At 49.7% G+C, this 14,551-nt stretch overlaps 1 protein-coding gene across 2 annotated transcripts in view; it reads right to left on the bottom strand.

The window, feature by feature from the left end:
- The window catches only part of Rcor1 (REST corepressor 1), a 63,715-nt gene extending 50,315 nt beyond the window's left edge, over positions 1 to 13,400 (bottom strand). For both annotated transcript variants that reach the window (XR_016537614.1, XM_090344873.1), the window contains exons 1-2: positions 12,889 to 13,400; positions 12,742 to 12,801 (exon numbers count right to left, since the gene is read on the bottom strand). Coding sequence is in view for 1 of the 2 variants with exons in the window: in XM_090344873.1 (XP_090200999.1) it covers positions 12,742 to 12,801; positions 12,889 to 13,162 (334 nt within the window). In the remaining variant the exon portion in view is untranslated. The remainder of the gene's footprint in view (positions 1 to 12,741; positions 12,802 to 12,888) is intronic.
- Positions 13,401 to 14,551: the final 1,151 nt, after the last annotated feature.

Here is a 14,551-nt window from a genome sequence, read left to right as displayed (position 1 = left end):
TTTTCAGCTCAAGGCTACTGCCCTACACTTAAACCAAGTCGCACTTCCCATTTTCTAGAAGAGGTTAGAGATAAAGGTCCTTTTGTGCCCAGGCTAGCTTTGAACCCTGATCCTCAGTTCTCAGCCTCCTGAGTAGCTAGGATTAAAGGCATGAGCCACTGTACCTGGCAAGAATCTTTTTTTTTTTTTTGGGGGGGGGGTGGTCAGCTTCATTTGCTCAAGGCTAGGGCTCTACCATTTAAGTCACAGCCCTACTTCCGGCTTTTTCTGTTTATATGGTACTGAGGAATCGAATCCAGGGCTTCATGCATGCAAGGCAAACTCTCTACCACTAAGCCACATTTCCTAGCCCAAGAGAGAATCTTTCTACCTCTTTTTTTCATCTCTAGTTTATCCACGTTCACAATAACCTCTTCCATTTCATTTATTTCCCCCTCCAACCCCATTGCTGTCCCTGAGCTTCTTTTGCTTAAGACTAGAACTTGGGCTCTGGTGGTTCACGCCTGTAATCCGAGCTACTCAGAAGGCCGAGATCTGAGAAAAGTGGTTCAAAGCTAGCTTGGGCAGGAAAGTCATGTGACTCATCTCCAATTAACCACCAGAAAACTGGAGGTGGCACTATAGCTCAAAATGATAGAGTGACACAGCCTTGAGCTGAAGAGCTCAGGGACAAGGCCCAGAGTTCAAACCCCATGACCGACCAAAAATAAGGAAAGGAAAGGGAAAGGAAAAAGGGAAGGGAGGGGAGGGAAGGGGAAGTGGAAAGGAAAGAAAGGGCTCTCTATGGAGTCCTCTCCAAGGGTGGCTTTGTAATATAGGGCTCCTCTCGGATTTTTTTGGGGGGAGGGGCCAGTCCTGAGCTTCAATTCAGGGCCTGAGTTCTGTCCTTGGACACCTTTTTTTTTTTTTTTTTTTGCTCAAGGCTTAAGTTCTACCATTTGAGCCACAGTACCATTTCTGGCTTTTTCTGTGTCTGTGGTACTGAGGAATGGAACCCAGGGCTTCATGCTAGGCGAGCACTCCACCACTATGTTACGCCCCAGCCTTCGTCTCACATCTCTACCTATAGCCTCTAGGTTGACGGTCTGCACAAGAGCAGCCCAGCTCTTTTCACTAGTTGAGCACTCATGCATCATGGGAAGCAGCGTGTGAGCAGGAACTCACAGCATTATGGGAGGAAGCCAAATACTTTTTATTGAGGAAATTTCAGTACACTGAGAGCTACATCTGCCTAGCAACATATTGTAAACTTAAGTTCCCATGGATACAGTCATGAGCAGTGCAGTGGCAGCTGTACAATCAAGGAAAGAATCTCAAGGGAATCATTCCAAACTTGGAAAGAAAGCAATTCTATAAAAGTAAAACCTCTAGTACCCTTCCTAAGAAAAGCCAACCTAGTCTAACAAGTGTGTTAAGATCTCCCAGCTTAAACATACTCTATCCCACCCAGTATTTCTAAAGAACAGCCTGCAAAGCAGCTACTGCAACAACTTATATGCCTTGGTTGACTTTGCTATTTCCAGAACTGGCACACCAACTTCTGGTATTTCTGCTGTAGCAAATCTGTAAAACTGGTTTGAAGGCAAGGTAAAAACTCATTGTAGAGGGCCTGGAGTGTAGCCTAGTGCTAGCCTAGCATGAACAAAGCCCTAGGTTCCATTCCTCAGTACCACATACACACACAAAAAAGCTCAAGTGGGGGAGCACTAGCCTTGAAAAAGCCCATGGACTGTGCGCAGGCCCTGAGTTCAAGCCCCAGGACCAAACCCCCTGCCCCCCACCAAATTCATTGCACATTATAAGTCTGAAATCATGAAAAAAGCTAAATCTTTTCATTGGTTTTGATAAACCAATCTTTTCTTTTTAGTTGGTCCTGGGACTTGAACTCTGGGCCTAGGCTTTGTCCCTGAACTCTTCAGCTCAAGGCTACTCCTCTACCCCTTGAGCCACAGGGCCACTTCCACTTTCCTGGTGACTAATTGGAGATAAAAGAGTCTCATTGATTTTTGTGCCCAGGTTGGCTTTTTTTTGGCCGATTGTGGGGCTTGAACTCTGGGCCTGGGCATTGTCCCTCAGCTCTTCAGCTCAAGGCTATCTCCTTACCCCTTGAGCCTCAGTGCCACTTCTGCTTTTCTAGTGGTTAATTGGAGGTAAGAGTCTCAGAGAGCCAGGCCTGGTGGCTCATACCTGTAATCCTAGCTACTGAGGAGTCTGAGATCTGAGGATCAAGGTTCAAAGCCAACCAGGGCAAAAGCCCTAACAGTTGGAGGAAAAGAAGTACATAATCCCAACTGTGGAAAAAGACAATTACATTAAATCTGTATGTTTATTTTTAGTGCTTCAAATAGCAAGAACCACAGTGCTGGGAAGGTGGCTTAGTAGAAGGGTATTTCCTTAGCACACATGAAGCTCTGGGTTCAATTCTTCAGTACCACATAAACAGCTTGAAGTGGTGCTATGGCTCAAGTGGTAGAGTGCTAGCCTTGAGCAAAAGAAGCTCAGGGGCCAGGCGTGGTGTCTCACACTGGTAATCCTAGCTACTCAGGAGGCTGATATCTGAGGACTGCGATTCAAAGCCAGCCTAGGCTCAAGTGGTAGGGTAGTAGCTTTGAGCTAAAGAGCTCAAGGACAGCACCCAGACCCAGAGTTCAAGGAGGAGAAGAAGGAGGAGGAGGAGGAGGAGGAGGAGAAGGAAGACATAGGGCGGGGGGGCGGCACTCATTAGAAACTGTAAAAGCGCTTAACAGCACATTCCGCCTATTTTTTTCTAGTGCCAACTAAAAGTATCCATTAAATCACTTATGGTGATGCATAACTGTGATTGTAGCATTCAGGAAGCTACAGCAAAAGTTCCAAGAGATCCTGGACAAGACAGCTAATCCTCGATCTCAAAAAAATAGAAACAAGAGCACTCACCAAAGTCCTACGGCTCTGGGTGTTGCTTCAACAGTGTTTAGACAGAACAGAGCTGGGGATTCCTCTTTTCATTCACCGACTGCCTTCCAGTCTCCTTTTCACTCACAACCCCTGACCCTTACCTTCTCACTGTCTCCTACTCCCAGGACCAGCCAATGCCCTTTCTTTGTGGTTAGCTTTATATCAATAACTAGCCATGACTTCCTAGATTCCTTAGAATTGGTCCACTGAGGTAGAGCTGTAGGTCATCCAAAACCACAAAACAAAAAACAAAAAACCCTCAAGGGGGCTAAAGTGTGGTAGAGTGCTTGCCTAGCCTACCATGCACAAATCCCCGGGTTCGATTCCTCGGTACCATATACACAGAAAAAGCCGTAAGTGGTACTGTAGCTCAAGTGGTAGAGCACTAACATTGAGAAAGCCCAAGGACAGTGTAGTTCCTTAACATATATGCCCACATGTATACATGTCATATTCTACATGCTACATATACAGAGCTAAAAAGTTGAGGTTAGTAGGAGCCTTGATGTTCACCATGTTTAGGTATAATATGAATCATGGTTCAAAGACAATCTAGGCAGGAAAAAGTATGTAAGACTCTTATTTTTGATTAACCACCATAAAGCTGGAAGTGGTTCCATGGCTCAAAGTGGTGGAGCACTAGACTTGAGCAAAAATAGATCAGGGAAAGAGTCCAGGCTCCATTCTAACTCCACAACCCAACTAAAAAAAAAAATAAAAGCCCTCACCTCACAGTTTACTCACTAGTTGGAGGAATCAGACAATAAATAAATAAGGAAGTATGTTAAATAATGATAAGAATGAAAGAAGGTGGGGGAGGGGAGCAAGCAAGAGGAACAGGAAGTGCCATGGAGGCAGCTGAAATGTTAAGATAGACTGCCCAGGAAAAGCCTCCCTGAGAATGTGACTTTCAATGTGGATGTAAAAGAATAAGACCTGGACTGGGAATGTGGCTGAGTGGTAGAGTGCTTGCCTAGCATGCATGAAGCCCTGGGTTCAGTTCTTCAGTATCACATAAGCAGAAAAGGCTGGCAGTGGGGCTGGCTATGGCTCAAATAGTAAGGTGCTAGTCTTGAGCAAAAAAAGTTTAGGGACAGTGCTGAGGCCCTGCGTTCAAGTCCCAGGATAAAAAAAAAAAAAAAAAAAAGTGCCAGAGCCAGCTGGCAGCAAAGTGGATTACCTGATGAGGGGGTGAGGATGAGAAAAGAAAAAGACAAGTAATAGATGGGGTCGGGAGGGCTACAGCCCAAGACTACAGCCTAAGGCCGTAAGCTTCAGACCGCAGTGCTCGTTATTTCCTGTTCCGATCTCATATAGTCAGGTGTTACATTGATAATCAAGTCTCAGCAGAGTGTGATTCACAATACTGATGATATAGCTCAAAGTTCATAGGCAAGGCGTCATACATGACAGCTCATTTCTTTGTGTGGTTATCTTACTCAGTGATGCAGATCCATGGGCCAGCCTGACCCTGCACTCGGGCTCCCAACAAGTAAGACTTCACCCATATAAACTGAGTAGGGAGATGGGTGCGGTGACTCTCAGCCTGTGATTCTAGTTACTCAGGAGGATGAGACCTGAGGATGGAGATTCAAAGCCAGCTGAAGCACTAAAGACCCTGAGAAGCTTATCTCCAATTAATCACTAAAAAAGGGGATATAGGGCTGTGGCTCAAGGGGTAGGGCAGTAGCCTTGAGCAAAAAGTGTTCAAGGACAGTGCCCAAGCTCTGAGTTCAAGAACTGGCAAAAAACAAACAATCTCATTATATAGCCCAGATGGTTTTGGAAACTTGTACAACAGCACAGGCTGGCCTCAAACTTCAGGTTCTCCTGTCTCATCCTTGCAAGGGATGGGATCACAGACCTGGGCCACCACCATGCCTAGCTACTGTCATTCAGTCCTACCTTCCGGTGATTTGCAAAAAGACATGTTCAAATCATGAAGAATAACTACCTCAGCTATACAAATTTTTAAGTTTTGAACACTTCTATTTCCAAAATTATTAACATACAATACTGTTGCCACTTGTTACTAAACTTTGCTTAAATAGGCTCTAAAACTTCCAAAACAATACAAAAAAATAAAAATAAATTTGATCCTCAGATGGTTCTAAATACGCCTACCTTAAAATATTTTTTTGCTTGGAGCACTAAAGTTTAAAGCTCTGGGCTTTAGCAGGGCATGGTGGCTCATACCAGTAATCCTAGCTATACTGGAGGTTGAAATCTGAGGATCAAGGTTTGAAGCCAGCCCTGGCAATCAAGTCCTTGAGATTTTTTTGGGGGGGGGAGGGAGGGGTCATGGGCTTGAACTCTGGGCCTGGGTGTTGTCCTTGAGCTCTTCAGCTCAAGGCTACCGCCCTACTCCTTGAGCCACAACCCCCCCTCCCCTTTTCTAGTGGTTCATTGGAGAAAAAAGTCTCACCTTCTTTAGTCTCCAGGATGGCTTTGAACTAGGGCTGGCTTTGAACAGATCTCAGCCTGCTGAGTAGCTAGGATTACAGGCCTGAGCCACCTGCGAGCAGCTTGAGATTCTTATCTCCAACCAACCACCAGATACTGGAAGTGGAGCTGTGGCTCAAGTGGTAGAGCACTAGCCTTGAGCTGTATAGCTCAGGGACAGGGCCCAGGTCCAGAGTTTAATCCCCATTACCCACCAAAAACAAACAAAAAAACTCAGGCATCCCTCTTGCTAGATAGTCTACCAGGTGACCCATTCCCCCAACCTCAAAGTCTGTATGGGGGTGGGGGGGGACAGTGTCAGTCCTGGGGCTTGAACTCAGTGCTTGGGTGATGTCTTTGACTCTTTTCTCAAGGATAGCATAGAACCACTTGAGCAACAGCTCAACTTCCAGTTTCTTTGGTAGTTAACTGGAAGTCTCATGGATTTTCCTGAACAGGCTAGTTTTTGTTTTATCTATCTATCCATCTACCTGCCTACCTACCTATTTTGCTAGTCCTGGGGCTTATACTCAGGGCCTGAGCACTGTCCTTAGGCTTTGTCAAGGCTAATGCTCTACCACTTGAGCCACAGTACCACTTCCAGATTTTTCTGTGTATGTGATACCAAGGAATGGAACCCATGGCTTGGGTGAATGCCAGGCAGGCACTCTACCAATAGATCATGTTCCCAGGCTCCAGACTAGTTTTGTTGTTTGGCTGGTTTTTGTCCATCTGGGACTTGAACTGGGCCTAGGCACTGTCCCTGAGCTCTCCAACTCAAGGTTACCACCCTACCACTTGAGCCACTGCACCACTTCTGGTTTTCTTAGTTGGATAAGAGTCTCTTTTCTTATTGAATAAAGAGTCTTGGGCTGGCTTTGAACTTCAATCCTCAGATCTCAGCCTCTTGAATAGATAGGATTATAGGTATGAGCCACCACACTTGGCTCCCAGGTCACTGTTGCCCTCCCCTCCACCCCACCCCTACCCCGTTGTGGGACTTGACAGCCTGGGTGCTGTCCCTTAGCTCTACAGCTCAGGACTACGGCCCTTCCCCGTTAGCCTCAGTGCCACTTCCGGTTTTCTAGTGGTTAACTGGAAATAAGAGTCTCACTGATTTTAGTGTGTGGGCTGGCTCTGAACCTTAATCCTTAGATCTCAGCCTCCTAAGTAACTAAGATTACAGGTGTGAGCCACCAGGCCCAGCTTAGCACTTTTATAAGACAAATTTATGCCATGAACTGAAGAAAATAACGTCTGAAGACAAGCAGAGATCACACAATGGAAACAAATGAAGGGCAGGTCAAACACCTACCTAGTCAGTAAAATTATCTATTCCACATAAAAGTATAACTTTTTTACTACTAAGCCAAGAATAATTACAAATGTTCAAATTTGATTAAATACATAGAATTCAATGTTCAAAATACAGGTTGCACCCAGATGCTGTGGCTCGTGCCTGTAACCCGTTATTCAGCAGGCTGAGTTTGAACAATAGTGGTTCAAGGCCAGTCAGGCAGGAAAATCTCAGATTCTTATCTCCATCTAACCACCAGAAAACCAGAAGTAGGGCATAAAACACTACTAGTCTGGAGCAAAAGAGCTCAGAGACAGAGTCCAGATCCTGAGTTCAAGACCAAAACAAAACAAAAAACCCCAACAACAACAAAAAAAGACAGATTATATTTTTAAAGAACTATTATCTCAGCCAGACCTGGTGGCTCACACCTATAATCCTAGCTACTCAGGAGGCTGAGATCTGAGGATCCCAGTTCAAAGCCAGGTTCAAAGCCAGCCCCGGCACTAAATAAAGTCCAAAGTCCAGGAGACTCTTATCTCTAATCACTAAAAAAGACAAGTGGGGCTATGGTTCAGGGGTAGGGTGGTAGCCTTGAGCTGAAGAACTGAGGGATAGTGCCCAGGTCCAGAGTTCAAGCCCTGTGACCCACAAAAACAAAACAAAAAAAAAAAAAAAACAAAAAAAACACACAACTATTATCTCACTCAGGGCCAGGAGTTTTGCCTAGTGGTAGAGTGCTTGCCTAGCATGCAAGAAGACCCAGATTCAATTTCTCAGTATCACATACATAAAAAAAAGGCTGGAAGTGGTGCTGTGGCTCAAGTGATAGAGCTCTAGCCTTGAGAAAGCCCAAGGGCAGTGCTTAGGCCCTAAGCTCTAGCCTGGGACTGGCAAAAGAAAAAAAAAACAAAAACATTAGCTCAAAAACACTCAACATTAACAATTTCTACACCAGACATGGTGGCACTTACTAGTGATTTGAGCACTCAGAAGATAGGAAGATTTCAATAAAACCAACCTTGGTCACATTGGAAATTTAAGACAAGCCTGGCCTACACAGTGAAACCCTGTCCCATCAACAATAACAAAATCTCTTCCTATAAGGGTTAGAGCTGTAACTCAGTGATAGAACTTGACTAGTATTCATTAAGTATGAGTTCAATTCCCACTATGGCCAAAAAAGGAAAATTATCTTCAGTAAGAGATAGAATTTTAGTATGTGTAAACTGTAATAATAGGGACCGGGAGTTTGGCCTAGTGGTTAAAGTGCTTGCCTAGCATGCATGAAGACCCGGGTTCAATTCCTCGGCACCACATACATAGAAAAAAGCTGGAAGTGGTGCTGAGGCTCAAGTGGTAGAGCTCTAGCCTTGAGAAAGTCCAAGGACAGTGCTCAGGCCCTGAGCTCAAGCCCAGGACTGACAAAAAACTGTAATAATAAAAACCAACCAAGTTGGGTTAAGAGCTTGACATAACTCATGCTTCAGAAAACAACTAAACAGCCAACCTAACACCCTATCACTGTATTCTACTGGCTAAAAAACAACAAAAAGTATGAGTGCCTAAAAATTGACTATAGAAACATACAGGCATGTGGCCAGGAGTTTGGCCTAGTGGTAGAGTGCTTGCCTGGCATGCACGACGCCCTGGGTTCAATTCCTTGATACTGCATACACTAAAGAAAAAAAAATGGTGCTATGGCTCAAGTAGCAGAGAACTGACCTTGAGAAAAGCACGAGGACAGTGCTCAGGCCTTGAGTTCAAGCCCCAAGACTGCCCTCCCCCCAAAAATACAGGCATGTCTGCATGCCTATGGACAAAACAAAGTTGTATATATGTTTTTTATAGAAATACTTCACTGGTGTAAGAAAGAACCTGAGGAAAGCAGATAAAGGAAAAGCACCAGCCCTTTTACTCTAAGTGCTGAATTCTAAGAGAAACTGATGATGATGCCGCATACTCAGCAAGAGCAAGGAAGGATAGTCTGAGGACCATATGTGGGAAGGAAGCCCAAGTAAGAGGTGTAGGATGGCACTCTGACTTGTGTTTTTGTTTTGTACCTATCCTGGGATTGAACTTGGGCTTTTTTTTTTTTCCCCTTCTGTTGGTTGTGGGGCTTGAACCCTGCATTTGGGCACTGTCCCTAAGCTCTTCAGCTCAAGTCTAGCCCTCTACAACCTTCAGCCATAACACCACTTCCAATCTTCTGGTGGTTAATTAGATACGAATCTCACGGATTTTCATGCCCGGGCTGACTTTGAACCAGGATCCTAGGATCTCAGCCTGCTGAGTAGCTAGAATTACAAGTGTGACACCAGCACCCAGCTTTTTTTCTCCCAGGTCCCAGGACTTGAACTCAGGGCCTGGGCTTTGTCTCTGAGCCTCTTTGTGCTCAAGGCTAATGCTCTAACACTTGAGCCACCACACTGCTTCTGGCTTTTTCTGAGTAATTTATTGGAGATATGAGACTTTTGTGCCCAGACTGAGTTCAAACCACAATCCTCAGATCTCAGCCTCCTGAGCAGCTAGGATTGGACGCGAGCCACAGGAAATGGGTGTTTTGTTTTTTTAACTGTTCTAGGCTGGCGCCCCTCACCACTTGAGCCATAGTTCCACTCATGGCTTTTTGGTGATTAACTGGAGAAGAGTCTCACGGACTTCCCTGCTGGCTTCAAACCACAGTTCTCAGATCTCAGCCCCTGAAGAGTTGGGCCTGCAAGCGTGGGCCAACAACCAGCCCAGCTTTTTGTTTTTCATTCTAAATGGTCATATGTCCTTTCACTTCTCAGACATTTTTGCCCAGTGAATTGGGCACATTCTAGTGATATGGTGGTCTATAAAGCTGAATCAACGTTAGGCCCATGGTGCTCTGTTCATCTTAATTTGGGGGGGAAAAGGAGGGGAAGTCATGGGGCTTGAACTCCAGCCTGGGCACTGTCCCTGGGCTCTTCCTTCAGCTCAAGACTACTGCCCTACCCTTGGCCTGGGCGTTGTCCCTGAGCTCTTCAGCTCAAGGCTACCACCCTATCCTTGAGCCACAGCCCCACTTCCTTTTCTAGTGATTAATTAAGAGTCTCCCAGCTTTGTATAGTCCTCTTAGTTTTTTTGAGTGATGACAAAATTAAATCCTACTTGAAAACTTGAATTCACTCACATTTTTACCACATATACTTGTCTGAACACAGGGCTTGAGCACTGCCCCTGGCTGAGCTTCTTTTTGCTTAAGTTTAGCACTCTACTGCTTGAGCCACACTGACATTTGTGGCTTTTTCTGTTTATGTGGTACTAAGGAATTGGCTAGGCAAGCACTCTACCGCTAAATCACATTCCCATCCCCACATATCTTTTTTTTTTTTTTTAAAGCTTTTGTAGGTTAGGCACTGGTGGCTCAGGCCTATAATCCTGGCCATGAGGATTGTGGTTCAAAGCCAACCAGAGAAGCAAAGTCTGTGAGACTCTTATCTCTAATTAGCTACCAAAAAAGCTGGAAATGGAGCTGTGGCTCAAAGTGACCCAAGCTTAGAGACAACATCTTGGCCCTGAGGTTAAGCCCCCAGCACACCAAAAGAGGAAGAAAAAAAGACCTAAGTCTAAGGATGACCCAAAAAAAAAAAAAAAAAAAAAAGCCATGAAACAAAGATGGTGTACCATTTGTAGTCTAAAACAGAATTCTTGAAAAATAAATAAATAAAAGATTTAAGTTAAATGAGAATACACAGGGAAAAAAAACCACTAGGAAATAATAGTTTCATAATATTCGGCTACATAGAGAAGCATGTCCTACTGCTCAGATCGACAGCACAGGGTTTGAAAGAACTTCCATCAGTCAACTTCCTTTCTAGATGAAAATAAACACAAAATAGTAAATTTGGAAATGTCAATATCAAGATGTAATCAGGGGCCGGGAGTTTGGCCTAGTGGTTAAAGTGCTTGCCCAGCATGCATGAAGACCCAGGTTCGATTCCTCGGTACCACATACATAGAAAAAAGCCGGAAGTGGTGCTGAGGCTCAAGTGGTAGAGCTCTGGCCTTGAGAAAGTCCAAGGACAGTGCTCAGGCCCTGAGCTCAAGCCCAGGACTGGCAAAAAAAAAAAAAAAAAAAAAAAAAAAGATGTAATCAGATAACAGAAAGCATCCAAGCAATCTGAATGCTGTACTTTCTAGATTAGTGTGGCTCTAGCACGTTTGTGCCTTGTACAGATCCTATCCTAAAGACAGTAGGAAATACGGACCGTTTTATACTTGCTGTTTCCAAGAGCACATGTCAGGCTTGCCACTAATAATGCACAGCTGACATTACTCTTAGATGAATGTCAGAAAAGTAGTTCCTGGGACCACTGACTAGGTAAAACTTTCAAAATTAATGTAGCAACAACTGAACAACTTTCTCAAAGATCTTCTCAAATTATACATTTATATATACTTATTTAGTTATATAAAATTATATAAAGGGGGGCCGGAAGTTTGGCCTAGTGGTAGAGTGCTTGCCTTGCATGCACGAAGACCCCGGGTTCAATTCCTCGGTACCACATACATAGAAAAAAGCCGGAAGTGGTACAGCTCTAGCCTTGAGAAAGTCCAAGGACAGTGCTCAGGCCCTGAGCTCAAGCCCAGGACTGGCCATTTTCTAGAGGTTAACTGGAGATGAGTCTCAGGTCCTTTTGTGCCTGGGCTGGTTTTGAACCTTGACCCTCAGATCTCATCCTCCTGAGTAGCTATGATTACAGGCATAAGCTTTGGTCCCAGCTTGCAACCTTTATGTTTAGTGGATTTCTGCAGACTTGACCTACAAAACCAAGATAGGGTCAACTGTACCCAAAAAACAGAATGCTTCCCCTGGTGGCCAGTCCAGGAATGGGGGAAGCCCTTGAGAAAAAGCTTGGCCTCCTGGCTTTAGATTGTCACTCACAAATGAAGTGACTACCAGAAACGGGTGGAACTATCAAAACTACTAACAGGGCTTTAAAGGGAATATGAATCTGGGGTTGGGCTACCTAACTATAGGAGACAAGTCAATAAAACCCCAGAAGATAAACGTGGGGCAGTCATTTAACTTCCAGAGTACCCAAGATCTCTCAGGGGACCCTCCATGTTTTAAATTCTAAGTACACAGAGTTTAGTACCTCAGTAACAGCTAAAGAGCGATCCCCGCCCCCCCAGGACTAGATCCTTGCTATTTTCCCAGTCTCCCTTCCAGTGAAAAAAAGGTATACTTTAAAAAGCTAAGTAGTGGTGTAACCACACTTAAAGCCTCGGGCTCTAAAGCCCTCCCGCCAGGCCTTCACTGCAGCTGTACAAGACTTTCTTTTGAAATTCATTTCTGAACCAAAACCCACCTCCTTTCAAACATCCTCGGTGACAACCACCTTTAAACACGGACTAACACCCAGACCAGCCTAGAATCTTATGCATTAAAATCTGTCGAATTCCTTTGTCTGCTTGGATTTTCCTTCGCTTGTACCACTTTAAATTTGCTTCCACACAGAACGGCAGCAAGGGGAGTGAAATGCTCCACACTTCTAGTCCTCACACTGAAAATCGTTGGTTAGCGATTTGGGGTCCAGTCTTTCCGAGTATCTCACCCCACACACACACACTACACGTAAACCACAAAAAGGCGGCGGTAAAGGAAATCCACACACATTTACAAATAGATCCTAAAATCAAACTGCCACACGCAAGCTCTCGCGCTCGGGCAGGCGCCCCCTGAAGCACTCTTCTTTTATGACTTGATTTGGGGTTGCACGTCTCGGGATGGAGGTGAGTCCGAGGCCCGGGTCCCCGAGACTGGGTCCCAGTCGGGGGAGCGGGGGGTCTCGGGAGCCTCTCATTCCCGGAGCCCCAAGACCCCAACTCCCAGGAGCTGCGAGCCGCCCTCCCGCCCCGGGACTGGCTCACCTGGACCCCGCACTCCCGGCCAGGTGGAGCCCGTTCCGACCGACGCCGGGGAGCGCAGGGGGGACGGGGACGCCGCACGCCCCCCCAGGACCGCAGGGCCCACACGCACACAAACAAAGTTGTGGCCGGGCCGGGCCGCTCGGGGCCGGCCGGGCGCTACTCACCCGGGTCGAAGTCGGGCACGGCCGCCTGGTACTGGGGTCCCACGCGCATGCCGCCGCCACCTGCGGGGAAGCAGAGCGAGGCGGTCAGCGCGGGCCGGCGGGCGGGCGGGCGGCGGGCCGGGCGCGGCGGCGGCGGCGGCTACCTACCGTGCTCCTCGTCGCTGGACGAGCCCGAGCTGCCTTCCTCCCAGGAGTTGCTGCCGCTGTTGCCATTGGGCGCCGCCGCCGCCGCCGCCAAACTTTTATTCTGGCCATTATTGGGGGCGGCGGACGAGGCGGCGGCGGCCGAGGCGGAGGCGGCCGAGGAGGCGGCCGAGGAGGAGGCGACGGCCGAAGCGGCGGCCGACGCGGCGGCAGCCGCGGTGTTTCTCCCCCGCCGCTTCCCTGAGACCTCGGGGCCCTTCTCCACCATGGCCGGCATCGACGGGGCCCGGGGCCGGGCCGAAGTGAAGGGGACCCCGGGTCTCGAGGCGCGGGCGCCGGGCCGCGGGGCAGGGGGCGCAGGCGGGCGCGGGGGCCGGGTGGGCGAGCGCCGGGGAGCCCGCGGGCGCGAGATGGGGGTCTGGAAAGACCAAGACCCGCACGACGCTGAGGCGACTCAAGCCCCCGGCGCCGAACCCAGCGCAACTTTGCCTCTCATCGCCGCCCGCACTTGGCTGGCTCTAACTCCTCGGCGAGCCGCGGGCGGGCGGGGGGGGGGGCGGGGCCTGCGCGGCCGGGAGGGCCGCGCGCAGCCTAACCCACCGCGCCCGGGCCACGCCCCCCGCGGCGCCATTGGTCCTCGTCAGACTCGGCCGCCGAGCGGACCCGGGGTTGGCTGCAGCGCCTGTCCCTCCGCGGGAGGGGGCGGGAGCGCGGGGAGGGGGAGGCCCCGAGCTTCCGCTGGCTAGTTGGGTTGACGCGTATCGCCCGCCGTACGTGGTGGGAGGCTGGCGCTCGCTCGCCGCCCCATGATCCCTCTCTCGAGGCCGCCGCGCGGGGCCGGCCGCGCGCCCCGCCCCTGCCCGGGCCCCCGCCCGTCCCGCCGCGCGCCCGCGGCCCCCGCCCCGCGCCCGCAGGCCGTGCGGGGCGGCCCCGCCTCGCCGCTCGGATCGCCCCACGCGGGCCTGGGAGCCGCGGGCCCGGGCGGAACTACTTTCCCCGCGCGGAGGGGTACGGCGGGCTGACGGAGCCGTACAGAGACCGAAAACTAATTGGGAGGCACTAATTGTGCCGCCCGCGTCCCCCGGGGCCCGGCGGGCCGGGGCCGCGGGGACGGCGCCCCCGGGGACGCGGGCGGCCGCGCCGGCGCTAATTGGGTGGGGTGGGTGGGGGGCGCGGGACCCGGGGGGGGCGGGCGTGGAGGAGCCCGGGACCCGGGCGGGGCGGGGGGGGGGGGCGCGGGACCCGGGGGGGGGCGGGCGTGGAGGAGCCCGGGACCCGGGCGGGGCGGGGGGGGGGGGCGCGGGACCCGGGGGGGGGGCGGGCGGGGAGGGGCGCGGGACCCGGGCGGGGCGGGCGGAGGGGGCGCGGGACCCGGGCGGGGCGGGCGGGGGGGGGGGGAAGGACTCCGCCCCGGCCCCACCGGGGACCGAGGTCGGCGGGCCGCGCGGCCTGGGCACAGGGGCTCCGGCGACCCCCGGGGGGCGCTGCTGCGCCCCCTGCGCCCCTCCGCAGACCCCCGAGCGCTGGAAGTGAATTTCTCTTGTTAAAGCACGGGAAGGCTTTTTTCATGGAAGTTCCTTCAGCCCCGGGCGTCTCGCGCGGGGCAGTTTACACCCGCCCAGGATGTAGCTGTCGACACGAATTGATCTGGAGCGTTAGGGGTTTA

The sequence above is a fragment of the Megascapheus bottae genome, chromosome 14 (assembly GCF_031878675.1).
Source record: "Megascapheus bottae isolate mThoBot1 chromosome 14, mThoBot2.hap1, whole genome shotgun sequence".
Taxonomy (NCBI): Eukaryota; Metazoa; Chordata; class Mammalia; order Rodentia; family Geomyidae; genus Megascapheus; species Megascapheus bottae.
The sequence above is the reverse complement of the archived record's forward strand: the minus strand, read 5'-3'. Positions and strand labels throughout refer to the sequence as shown.